Below are 13,360 nucleotides of genomic sequence, written 5' to 3'. Positions count from 1 at the left end.
TTTATTTATCTATTTTGAGATGGAACCTCACTCTATTGCCCAGATTGGAATGCAGTAGAGTGATCTGAGCTTACTGCAACTGCTGCCTTCCAGGTTCAAGCAATTCTCCTGCCTCAGCCTCCCGAGTAGCTGGGATTACCGGTGTGTGCCAGCATGCCTGGCTAATTTTTGTATGTTTAATAGAGATGGGGTTTCACCATGTTGGTCAGGCTGGTCTCGAATTCCTGAACTCAGGTGATCTGCCTGCCTTGGCCTTCCAAAGTGCTGGGATTATAGCCGTGAGCCACTGTGCCTGGCCAAAATAATATTAATTTTTTTAAAAGAACATGGGGAGATAAATCCAAGATGATAGTAGTGGGAAACTATTGCTTCCTTGCTTAATTTGGGATTTATTTCATGGAGTTGGGGCTGATTTGGCAGATTAAAATGGTTAATTTTCAGATGGGAAGGAGGACATATCCTCTTCATGTTCTTTCCTAATATATGCCCTGGAAATAAGCCTGTTTAAAAGAAACACATAGAATTGAGGAGTTTGGGATGGAGATGCGTTTCAGGGCTTTGCCAACTGGGACCCTGACCCGCTGCAGGGACTGCAGAAGAACAAGCTGAGGCGGGGAATCCGGAGTAGCCCAGCGCATCATGTCCGTGCATGTCTTTCTTGTCCTTCAAAATATTCTGCACTTGCAGTTAATAAGGGACCGGAATACTTGGCTGGGGAAATTTCACTCCTGATTAAAAATTCCATTTGTCTGTAAGATGAGTTTGTTTTAATAAAGTGAAAGAGAAATGAGTTTAAGACTACCTAGTTCTTTGCCTCATTTAGATGAGTCAGAGTGAATTGAATCTTTATAATTTTTTCAGTCTTCTTTAGACTGCCTAGTCACGTAGTATTCTCAGAGTTATACATACTTAAAATTGATTTTGTAATTGTGGAAGTTCAAAACCTAATAAGTTTTTGTTTTAAACCAAGAGTTTAAAACAAACTAGGCAAGCAATCTCATCTCAAATCCAGAAATCTCAGATCTCAGATCCTAGAGAGCTAGGCAAGCAATCTCGTCTCAGATCCAAAAATTTCCAAAAATCTTAAATTTTTGTCTAATTATTTGTTTATGCTATTCTTGACTTCCTTACATTTCATTGTTGCAGGTGACAGACTCAGTGTTCCTTCAAAACATGCTTATTCTAAAACCCATTTTCAGTGAATTGAAAAACAACCAAAAATACCCCTATCTCTCCTTAGAAATGAAAACAAATTAATTTGCTTGAAACCACAAAGGGACCAGAATATAAGAGCAAATAAAGATAAGAAAATTGGATTAAAATCCTTTCGCATATATTTTCTCAGGGTGGATAACTTTTTTTTTTTTTGCAATTGAGAAGCTATAGGAAAAATAATAAGTAAAAGCAATTACAGCTAAAGTTACTTCCCTAGCTAAATTATAACTTGTTCTGTTCACTTGCTTTTGAAATTCAGACCAAGGAACATTCCATTGTCTTTATTACACAAAACACATTCTACGAATAAAATTTTATTCTGTATTACCATTGGTTCTATGGGAAAAAAGTAAGAATTGAAGTTAAAAAAAAAAAAAAGGTGTGACCCCCAAAATGGAGGAAGTAGTGCATATTTGAGAAATGTCTCGGGGGAATCCTCTGAAGAATGAGTCAGAATGGAGATACAGTCTAGGATCAGATGGGTACATTGAAGCAGCAATACCAAGAGGACAGTCAGAAGGTGAAGCATGGTTGCCAGCCTGAGTTGGACACAGAAATCAGGACCTAGGAAGTGGGATTTGGGAAACGGATGTAGCTGTAAGCAACCACAAGAGGAAGCTGGAGAAGGAAGCAGGGATAACAGGAGGTAGAATCAGGAAGAATAGGGAAGGTAAACACTGAAACTGAATGGGGGAAAGTGACCTTCGCTGGCAAGTGACTATATGTGTGACCCCATGGGCTGCTGCACCATCCTGAGAAAAACTGAGGTGGAAGGAGGAAGAAGGGAGAGACAGAAACAGACAGACAGAGAAAGAGGGAGAAGTCCACTGGTGGAAATAGTAACACATTATCAAAAACCCAGGAAAAGAGATAGGAAAAGAGAAATAATCCTGTTTTTTTTTTTTTTTTTTTTTTTCTAAAGAAGATGGCAAAAGGGAAGGGAAGACAGGCTGAGAGTGCTTTTCTAGTTTTTAGGTTTTACATTAATTGTATTAATACATGTTTCCTGTCAAACTCTGCTGTTCCCTTGAATGACAGCCTTCACAGTAAGTGATCATTGTCCTTTAAGACTCATATAAACTATATTATTCACAGCTCTTCAACTTTCTAAAAGTACATTAACATTTACAGGGACCATCTGAGTCTTCTATTACAAATATGTGTGTGTGGGTGCTTATTATCACTATTTTTTTCACCTGTAGCTATAGTAACTAGAACAATAGCACTGAAAATAGGTTAAAAAAATCGATCAAAGATTATAAATCTCTGGGATGTGTGTGTATCATACACACGTATTTGATACCACATATACATATGTGTATGCATATATCTAAATCTACATACGAATGTGTGTGTATGTACATACATTGCCATATAATATTCACACCTCATCCCTGATCAAATGCTCAATAATAGAAGACCACCCTGGCAAATTATGGGGTGAGAAAAGTCAAAGTTTCAAAGGTAATGGAACATGCCCTGTATGATCTGAAGAAAGGGGTTTGGTTGGATTGCAGTAATAGCAGATTTCTTATCCTCGATCAATGCACTTTGATGCTTTATAAAACATTAGGGAGACTGCACAGAGGGAGAGAAGCACAGCTAAGTTTTTCTTTGACTGCTAGGCCACTGCATTTCCCTGGTTATTTTCACTGATTTTTACTTAAGCTGTCAGAATCCAACGATTCAGTAAGGTCTAAAAATCACAACACCCACCATCTGTAGCCCTGGAATCTGGTTCACACCCCTATAGACTGGGTAACTTTAGGCAAGTCACTTCTGCCTCCGGATCTCAGGTTCCTCCTCAGTAAGTTGGACCAGTTTTCTGGTCCTCAAGTCTTTTTTCTGCCTCAACATACTGGACAGCAGCTGCCCTAGTAGTAGTAGTGGTAGAACTATATGGAACATTAATTGAGTATCTACTATGTGCCAGATGCTGAGCTAAGTGTTTTTCCTCATTTTTTTCCATAGCACATAATTTTACATTATATTTTATGATCTCTAATTCAGAAATAAGAAAGTTGACTCAGAGGATTTAAGAAACTCAGCAAGGTCACCCACCTAGTGAGTAACAGCCCTCCTGAATTCTAGCCTATCCAATATCTGGGTGCTTGTTCTTAGTCCCTTCATTATGCTGGTCCTGTTGTCATGATTCTTAAATGGGGTACAGACAATGTCATGTCCCCCAACCCAGAGATGTATCATGGTATTGGGAGGGATTACTCTGCAAACATCTGCTGGGAGATTTTTTAAAGACCCTTGGGGGCACCCCCACTTGAATATCACTGAACTAAGTAATCTTTAAGCTTATTTTCATAGTTAAATTTTTGTGACTTGGGATCCTGCTGTTGAGAAGGAAGAACATTTTTATGGCTACCACTCTCAACAAGATCGAATCTAGCAAAATCTGTTGTGTTTCATTGTTCTATAACAGCCTGCATAAATTTGCCAGTCACGAGTTCCTCTTTGTCTCCTTCAATAACTCATTGTCTGCAGAGCAGCCTCTGATCAGAAACTTCATTAAGTCAGCTCTGATTTGTCTTCTGATCATACCTCTTAGATAACATATTGAAAATGCCAGCTGGGTCGTGATGGTGCTCCTCTAATTAGGCTGCCATAGGCAAAATTTCATTAATATTGCTATAACAACAAATAATCATTTCACTGATGGCTGTGATCCAATTACAGCTTGTACATCAAGCAATTATTATCTTTATATATTTGGTAAATATAAGTCAACTGAGGGTCACTAAAAATGACAGCAGTATCCAAATTTAGATTTTCTGATATCTGAAATACATGTCACACCTTCCATCAGGATATTGGCCGATGAGAACACCCTTTCTGAAGCAACTGACATTAGGAATAAATCTTCAGAATCAGATGATCACCCGGCCACATTTTCATGTATTCTTTTCCTATGACAGCAGATGAGAGTGGGAGAGAAAGGTAGAATCTAAAAATAGGTGGGAAAAACATTGATGGGATCTTTGACTAAAGCAAAAATTGGAAGAGTCCTGTTGAGAACCATTCGTGGAAGCTTGTGCAGATTCCTTAGGGCTAAAATGTAACTAAGGGTAAAAAAAAAAAAAAAAAGGATGGTCATGTCATTAAATTACCTAAGGAAGCACTGCCTTTTTTTGCCTTTTTTAGCATTTTCAGAGCGCATGGTGTAGTACCTTTGCTCTGCGTGGGAGGAGTGGCCTTGTTGTCTGTAGGGCTGCACTAGAACATTAGTTGTTTCTTAATCCTATTGAAGTGTTTTTCTTCTTCTTGTTCTTCCCCCACTCCACCTCTGCCTCTATCTGGGATGTGTCTCCCCAAACCCCACATCCTTGCATCTCAAGCTTTAGGTGAAAAGAATGACATGGAAAAGGAGAAAGATGAGAGAACAAGCTCACATATCCTATTTTTGTCCCAAGAGCCCCACTAGTGCAACATTCCTTTACCTACATGTCCCATCTGCGCAACCGTCACCCTGCTCCAGTAACTCCATCTGCCACTGCCATTGGAGTTTCATGTCCCTGACAAATAAAATTAGCCTCTAAATAGGTTGTATTCCAAAAAACAAATGAAGGAGCAAACCCCACAGTTTTTGCCTCTGTTTCATCATCTCCAGTATCGTTATCACCATTTACTGAGCCTGACTATGTGCCAAAAATTATGCTTTACATGCTTCAATTGTCTCCCTTGTATGCAGTCTTCAGTCCGTCATCACTGTAAAAGATGACGTTGGCCCCACTTCAGTCCTTATTCCCTGGACTAGGTTCTCAGCAGCCACATGGAGCCTTTGTGTCTTTCCTCACCCAATAATTTCCACCTTGGCTTCCATCCCTGGAGCACCTGTTTTGGCCCCCACTTGGTTGCTGTTCTTTGTTCCCTGTTCTCCATGGTGTCCTCCACTAGGGCCGTCAATCTATGAAATTTTCACTCCACTATCAGATAGAAGAGAGAATATGGAGCATGGGGGTGCTGGTCCAGCTGTCAGGGCTACCACTATTGCAGTTTTTTTTCCTGAATACACTTTGGCATGGGAATATACAAAAACTTGGCTTTATAGTTTTATTAATGCCATTATCTCAGCTACATTGTAGTTCAGTCAGCTTTTACAGGTTGATCAAAAAATCCAACTCTAATACTATTTCTTTGTAGTATGCATTCTGAGTTTTAAAGGATTTACAAATAAAGTTTCACAGCATAATCCACTGATATGTTGGTGACAGTCCACATTTTGAAGGTGTGTAGAAGCATTTAGAAAAAAACTATATTTTTCTGTCTTGAATTAATCTTAAAACACTACTTTTAGGAAAGCGATATCTTTTTCTAAATGGGACTTGATTTGTGTCCTACAAAAAAGCTAAATTAAGTTTTAAATGAAGTGTGTAGTTTTCCAATCCAAATCTAAGCAACAGACCAAAATAATTGGCAACTGGAAATAACACCATTTGAAAGTATGTTTTTTCAGGACAGGACTGATGTCTTTGCATCTCTATTTGTTCACACCTAGCTCAGTTATTTCCTGGTATAGAGTCAAATTTCAATAAATGTTGGTGAATATTGTTTTTGAATGAACAGAATGCTGTTAGTCTCTGTGTTTATGCAAGCAAGTATTACACACTGAACTAAATTATTTATCCTAACTCAACGTCCCTTCCCTCCAGATCCTTTTCTTTGTTTCTTATTTATACAGCGTGGAATTAAAGGTTGGCGAACGACTGTTGTAGATGATGGAATATTGGTTGAGTGCCCAGACCAGGAGGAGAGCTTCACACCCCGTCTTATTCTTATCACACTGTCTTTGGATGAGGGAGTCAAGATTTGGTTTGAAGCATTTGTATTTAGCCTGTCACTTTGTTCCCTATTTGTCTGGAGTCCTTTATGGCTGATGAAAGGAGGCAGGGTCCTGAATGGGAGCTGCTTGAGGCAGGGCCCATGTCTTGTTCATCTTCACACCCTCCATTAACATTTAGCCTATGGAGGGAAGGAAATGACCACCATATGTTAAGCACCTACAAAATCAGGCATTATTCTTGGCAGATTATACACATGATTTCATTTAATTAACACAAAAGTCTCATGACATAAATTGTTCTCAGTTCAGAGTTCAGAAAACTGAATACAAGGTTTAAGGAATTTGCCAAAATCACATCGTTATGAGGGTCATGATTGTACACCCAACTAGCATAGTGCCTGATACATAATATAAATGTTTAGTAAATAGACGTTCTAAAATCTGTTCTTCTTTGAATGTCTTTGCTCGTTTCACCACCGAGTGTTTCCTCCCCAGTAGATGTGTTTTATAGCAAAAACAATCATTTGAGATGTTTTGGTGAATGCACAATGACTTTCATGTTTGACTGATATACATTATAGACATTCATCTAATTATATTTATATACTGTTTTTTTTTTGTAGACACACAAGTAGAGAAGATAAACAGTTATTTGGAACCAAAACTCAGGATGTCCTGGGAGAGGCTAGATTAGGAATTCTTTGATTTGGTAGTCATGAAAGTGAAGTATCTATATTTTAACAGAATGATTAGTGGCAGAGGAATCATCTAAGAAAACTGAGAAGGCTCTGCCAGAGTGATGGGAAGAGAACTAGATAAGAAAGCACTGTTCTGGAAGACATGCTCCTATGAGCCATGGAGAGAAGAGGAGAGGCAAGGTGGGGACAGGGAGGGTGGGCCTCTCATTCAAAAAGATGATGGGAAATTGGCAGGAGACGAGGGTAACACAAGGATAAGGGAACCAGGTGAGTATTTTTGTAAGCGGAGTACGAAGAACTGATAGGTGGTGATTAAGGTGGAGGGGAAGGGGTATAATTGATGAAGACTCTGCAAGGCACTGGTGATGGAATGTGGGTTAGAGAAACGCCACTTCTCCAAGCCAGGAGGGATGGAGGTGGGCTGGTGAGAGGCAGGTGAACTTGAAAGCCAGGACTGGGGAAAAGTTATTTGCTCACATGCTGAGTTATGAGATAATTTATAATTTTAACAAGTCATGTGAGATCTTGTCTAGGTGACAATAAATAATTGACTCAGAAGCAAAATCCTCCCTTTGCTCACAGGGAACTCAATTCATTAACAGGACCAACAGAATCCTCTCTAGGGAAAGTGTGAGACCTTGAGAAAATCATGCAGAGTCACTGTCTCCCCTCTAACATTCTTATGTAGGTAAAGAAAACAGGTTGAAATGAAGATGGTGGGAATCTCTGAAGAGAAAAATTAGATCCATAAAAGGGTTGAAATAATAGCCCATCTGTACTTCATGTTATCTAATGCTCGATGGCTTTCACATCCCATGTTCCCTACTAGCCCCCGCCCTCTGCTCCTGTTTTTCCCTCTGCCAGCTGCATTGCCCTCTCCACCTCCTCCTCACCTTACTTCCTTACCACAAGACTCATCAAGCTTCTTTCTTCTCTCATACCAGCAGTACTTTCAGTATTGCTATTTGCTGCCCATTCCCATTTTTCATGCCTCAGAGTTCTTTGTGTACGTTTTTTATTTATGCCATTTAATGTTCTACATTTACAGGACAGGGAATGTCTACCTTTTCTTGTATCCTCCATGATCCCTGATTGTTAGTGAACACGGAAAAAAATATTTACTCAGTTCATATAATGATTACGTTTTTACAGCTGATGGAACAAACCTCATTGAAATTAAATAATAGAATTTGTACGAGTAACATTTAGGAGTTAGGTTGAGTACTTTGGTCATCTGATCCTCAAGCATGTGCTCTTCTCGTAAACTATGTGCCTCTCTAGAAACATCAAGGGCTGTCAAACGGACATGTGAGGGGGAAAAGTGAAAGTCAGTGCTAATATACAGAGGCTCAGATGACCCAGGCTTTTACCAGCTAGGGCATTTTTTTCTCTTCCAGAAGCTATTTGTGATGTCATTTGCCTGTGTCATGGCCTGCCTTCCCTAGATATTGTCCTAATGTGAGCATCACACCTAATATACTGAAGTAGAGTGCTGACTGTTCCTTACGGACATTTCTGATGGTAAATAAATACATAGAGATCGCTCGTGCCTTTAACAGAACAATACATTGTAAGCACAGTTATCTCATTTTTAAACAAACATGTAATAAATACCTTTGCTTTTATTAGGTATGTTGCATATTGACATATTTTATTTTAGTTTTATTTTAGTTTTGGGGTACATGCACAGGTTTGTTTTCCAGGTAAACTCAAGTCATTAGTACCCAGGTACTAAACCTAGTACTCAATAGTTATTTTTTTCTGCTTCTCTCCCTCCTCCCAACCTCCACTTTCAAGAAGGCACCAGTGTCAGTTGTTCCCTTCTTTGTGTCCATGATCTCCCATCTTTTAGCTTCCACTTGTGAGAACATGTGGTAGTTGGTTTTCTGTTCCTGCATTAGTTTGCTAAGGATAATGGCCTTCAGCTCCACCATGTTCCTGAAAAAGACATGATCTCATCCTTTTTTTTTAATGGCTGTCTATAGTATTCCATGGTGTATATGTACCATATTTTCTTTATCTAATCGGTAATTGATGGGCATTTAGGTTGATTCCCTGCATATTGACATATTCTAAAAGTTATTACGTACATATCTATAAATTTGTAAAGAAGGATCAAATAGAATATATTTGTCAATGAAAAAAATTGTGGTATGTAATTACTCTCAGATTAGCATCAGACAAAATTGTGTCTTAATTTTCGCTATACCCACCTTTAGGTCCTTTGTCCTCTTTCATTTGTTCTTAGCTAGCTACTGAAACCCCCCTTTCAAAGTATTGACTGCAAATAATTAGTAGTAGTACATTTGCCAGGAATATTTGTGGTTAAAACATGACCACAAAGGAAGGTAGATTTCATTCACTGGGTTAAGTGGTGCAAGAAACATTGTTTTACAGTTATTCTGCATGATATTCAGAAATTACAATGACAACCACCTGTTCTATCTAAAAATGAAGCTCTTCTTGGCTATATGCTTTAAACAAACAAACAAACAAACAAACAAAAACCTTGTCATATAAGAGTTTATGGTATTATAGTGGTGAGATTTAATTCACAAATCCCTTCTTAGATTTTCCCTTTTCCCTTATATCAAACCTACAGGACATGGTATTTTTCTCCTTTCATGAAAATGTAAAAATTACCCAGTATCATATTGTCTTTCTCCTCTTATCTAATTGTTTGATAGAGAAGAAGCTGAAGTTGAAAGAAAAAGCCAATTTTTTTAATACGTTCCTTGCAATAACTTGGCCTTTCAATCCCTTTCACTTTTATAATGCTAACTTTAGTAGCCTTGACAATGGGTATCCTTTTCACTCTATACCACCTAAAGTCTGACTGGGCTCGGTGGCTAATGCCTGTAATCCCAGCTCTTTGGGAGGTCGAGGTGGGTGGCTCGCTTGCGGTCAGGGGTTTGAGACCAGCCTGGTCAACATGGTGAAACCCTGTCTCTACTAAAAATACAAAAAGTAGCAGGGTGTGGTGGCGGGCACCTGTAATTCCAACTACTCGGGAGGCTGAGGTAGGAGAATCACTTGAACGCGGGAGGCGGAGGTTGCAGTGAGCCGAGATTGTGCCACTACACTCCAGCTGGGTGACAGAGTGAGACTCCATTTCAAACATCAATAACAAAATGAAGTCTTGTCAGTAGAGTATGTTTCTGGTATCACAAATCTTATCCACAAAGGCCATGAGGACAAAGTGTATACAAAACTGACTTGGAGGCCATCAAACATACTTCACATTGCCCTTGACTCTTTCATTCTTTGTTTCCAATTATCTATGAAAATGGACCCAGGATGAGTCCTCATGAATTGCCTTTGAGAAAACAAGAACATTGACAGAAAACAAATTACAACAGTTCAATTAGATCATGTGCCTTAACTTACTGTAGACAGAGAAATTCTGCAGATAGTGGGCCCAGAGTGAGCAAACTACCGAAGAATTCACAGCCACCACACCAATGTGTAAATGCTTGGAGCCTCCAGGTTACATTTATTTTGTACCAAGCAAAACAGAACATAACTCTATAGTCGAGTTACCTCTTCTTTTAAGGAACGAATAAAGCCGTAAATATTGTTGAACATGGAGAGACAGATTGTGGTCAAGCTCAAAATAAGCCCAGTGAATGGACAATATCTCTGGGTTATGACCTGGGGTTCTTCAGGGAGAATGGTTGGCCTAGAAAGAAGCCACTGGATGAATTCTTCTAACTTGGTAGCACTGAGGAAAAATGTCCATTTTCCTCCATGAACAAAAGTTAGCTTGATCCATGTACTGAAGTCTGGGTAAATGTAAATATTTGGCTTTGCTGTTTTAAAGTTCCTTGATGCATTTTGATGGTTACGTTTCTTCAGAGTTTTAATTTGGGGAGAAATTGTTATTTTCTCAAGATGGTCAGTGGACTTTGGATAACTGGGCACTTTCTCTGGTTCTGCTGAAGAGATTTCCCTGTCTGTAGAGGCCAATGTGTTCTTCAGAGTTGCTGGTTGTATGAGTTTGTAAAGCAGTTCTGTGATTTCTTCACCCCTTTCTCCCTCCAGAATCTCTAAACAATGTATCCTGGAGTAGGAATTCTGCTTTTCCAGTTCTGTCACCTTCTTCTTTAAGGCCTTGATGTCTTCTTTCATAGAGAGGATATCTTTAGTTGTGGTGCATTGTTTGTCTTCATTAACATTCATTCTGGTTTCCAGGACCTCCATCTGTTTTTGATACAAGTCAGTCTTTTCATGGACTTTTGGTATCGCATGGACAATGTCAGTTATTTGGCTGAAAAGTTCAACTTGAGCAGTTTTAACATCTTGGAGCACTACTGTAAGATTCATTTTTCCGTCATAACTAACATCATCTTGATTACAATCATCAGATGTCACAGTTGGATATCTAGTTGAATCTTGGTGCCGAATCTTACATTTGTGGTAAACATTTTTAAAAGACTGTCTGACCTTGGAGACATTTGAAGTCCACATTTCCCTAGCAGCAGCTTTTACCCTTTTGGTGTGAAGTGTGTACATCTTTCATGGTGAAACAAGAGGCAAGGTGTTGGAAAACATAGAATCACAGGAAGAAATAATGTATGAATGAAATGGTCTTTCTCTTACTATTTGTTGGATGCCTTTCCTGATAACATCATAGAACACTCTGTGGAAATCATCAGCCACAGCAGTAGAATCTCTTAGGTGATTAGCTTCTTATAGAGCAGCCCAACTGGAGAGCTCTGTGAAATAATACTCAACTGCATGGAATCCTTCATATGGTAATCATTGACTTGCTGCTGATGTCACAATGACTGCTGACTTAGAAAAAACACATTTAACTACAGCAGTTCTCAAAAGTTTGGTCATAGGGCTCTTTTTCAATCATAAAAATTGTTGAGCAGCCTGAGCAACATAGAAAACACCCGTTGCTACAAAACATTAAAAAATTAGCCAGCCATGGTGGTGCATGCCTGTAGTCTCAGCTACTTGGGAGGCTGAGGTGGGAGGATCACTTGAGCATGGGGGGGTGGAGGCTATAGTGTGCCATGATAGTACTACTGCACTCTAGTCTGGGTGACAGTGTGAGACTCCATCTCAAAAAAATAAAAATAAATAAAAATGAAAAATTATTGAGGATCACACAGATTTTGTTTATTTGGGTTATATCTACCTACATTTTATAGTAGACATTAAAACTAAGAAAGTCTTAGATATTTACTTATTAATTTAAATTAAAAAACCCATTACATGTTAACATAAATGATATATTTTTTATAAAACATAATTTGGTTTTCTAAAAAATATGAGAAGAGTAGCATTGTTTTGCATATCTTCAAATGTTTTAAATACTTGAATTAATAGAAGATAACTAGATTCTCGTATCTGCTTCTGCATTATATCTGTTGTGACATATTGTTTTGATTGAAGCATATGAAGAAAAAATAGCCTCATGGAGATACATAAATGGAAAGGGGAGAGTATTTTCATAGCCTTTTAAGATAATTGAGGATATCATTCTTTGCTACTTTATGAAAATTTGACAAATGATTTTTTTTTTAGAAGTTAGCTGTAATGTGTCATTTTAGGCCAAATCAATGAACTTTCATGCTTTGTTATATTAATAGTCACTGGTCTGTTTTTTTATTTTGAATAGATGCATAATATCATGTATTGGTCATTTGACAAACAATGGTTCACTGAATTATGTAGGTCTTCCAAATGTTGACTCATTGTATTATATAGTATCAAAATATCATATTCATTAATATGTCCACCAATCTCACCAGAAAAGTCTTTGAGTATTGAGAAGAGGCCAAGCTCATGGTGGCAAATGCAAATTTTCAAAATTCTAATTTTAGCTTGAAAATCTTGAAATGTATTAAGCTGATTTATTGTTTTCCTTGAAGTGACAGATTCCCTCCATCCATTTTTTGCAAAAATGCTTGCCAAATGCCCAACTGTGAACACTGCAGTTTGTTATCAGTTGTTTTTTCAAGAAAAGATAGTGTTCCATGAAAAAAGCATACATTTGCAACTCAGATACTTACGTACTTTTTCTCATGAAAACCAGTATACTTTGGTAAGCTGCAGAACACTTATGCTTACTTCCCATTATATCATACATAATAGAAAAAAGATGTACTGAAGGGTTGAGATCTAATAAGATTAAAAAGTCTTACTGCTTCATTGAGGACATTCTTGAGTGAAACTGGTTTTTCTTGTATTTTTTTTCCTTTTCTGATTGAGTCACTGTTAGTGTGGTACCCCTGCTGTGGTTCATGCTGAGGTATCAACAGTTTTACCCACCATTGCTTTTGCAATGTAATTTTCAACAGGCAAATGTAAGCACAGTGGAAAAGACAAACGGTGTCCTAGGATTATTTTGAAATATTGTTGCCCTCATGGTCACACATACAGAGTGGCCTCATGACACAAAGCATGCCACACTTTGAGAGCCACTGCCTTAGAATTTAAAAATAACATCAGCCATTTATCATGTTTCTTCTTATAGGTTTTTCTACATAACAGTACTTAAAATTCAAGCCCTTTGAAATATTGAATAATATTTGGCCCATTTTATATACTGAGGTAAAAACTTAATTTTATTCTCTAAACACATTAGACTGAACATTCTGCAATCAAAATGACATGATACTCACATGTCTCTCAAGGAGCAGTC

General features: G+C 38.2%; 1 protein-coding gene and 1 long non-coding RNA gene across 2 annotated transcripts; one reads left to right on the top strand and one right to left on the bottom strand.

Annotated features, from left to right (window-relative positions):
• The first annotated feature begins 6,647 nt into the window (after window positions 1-6,647).
• Window positions 6,648-8,333, top strand: LOC112618198. Its single transcript, XR_003118040.1, has 2 exons — window positions 6,648-6,885; window positions 8,103-8,333. It is a non-coding gene; the product is annotated as an uncharacterized LOC112618198 (long non-coding RNA).
• Window positions 8,334-10,169: 1,836 nt separating this feature from the next.
• On the bottom strand, window positions 10,170-11,607 carry CCDC54 (coiled-coil domain containing 54). The gene has a single exon (XM_025376815.1). It carries the CDS (start codon window positions 11,215-11,217, stop codon window positions 10,231-10,233), a length of 987 nt encoding a protein of 328 aa, XP_025232600.1. The 5' UTR covers window positions 11,218-11,607; the 3' UTR covers window positions 10,170-10,230.
• Between the last annotated feature and the right edge of the window lie 1,753 nt (window positions 11,608-13,360).

This window comes from Theropithecus gelada, chromosome 2, assembly GCF_003255815.1.
Source record: "Theropithecus gelada isolate Dixy chromosome 2, Tgel_1.0, whole genome shotgun sequence".
NCBI lineage: Eukaryota > Metazoa > Chordata > Mammalia > Primates > Cercopithecidae > Theropithecus > Theropithecus gelada.
Note: the sequence above shows the minus strand (reverse complement) of the source record. Positions and strands in the feature narration are given on the sequence as shown.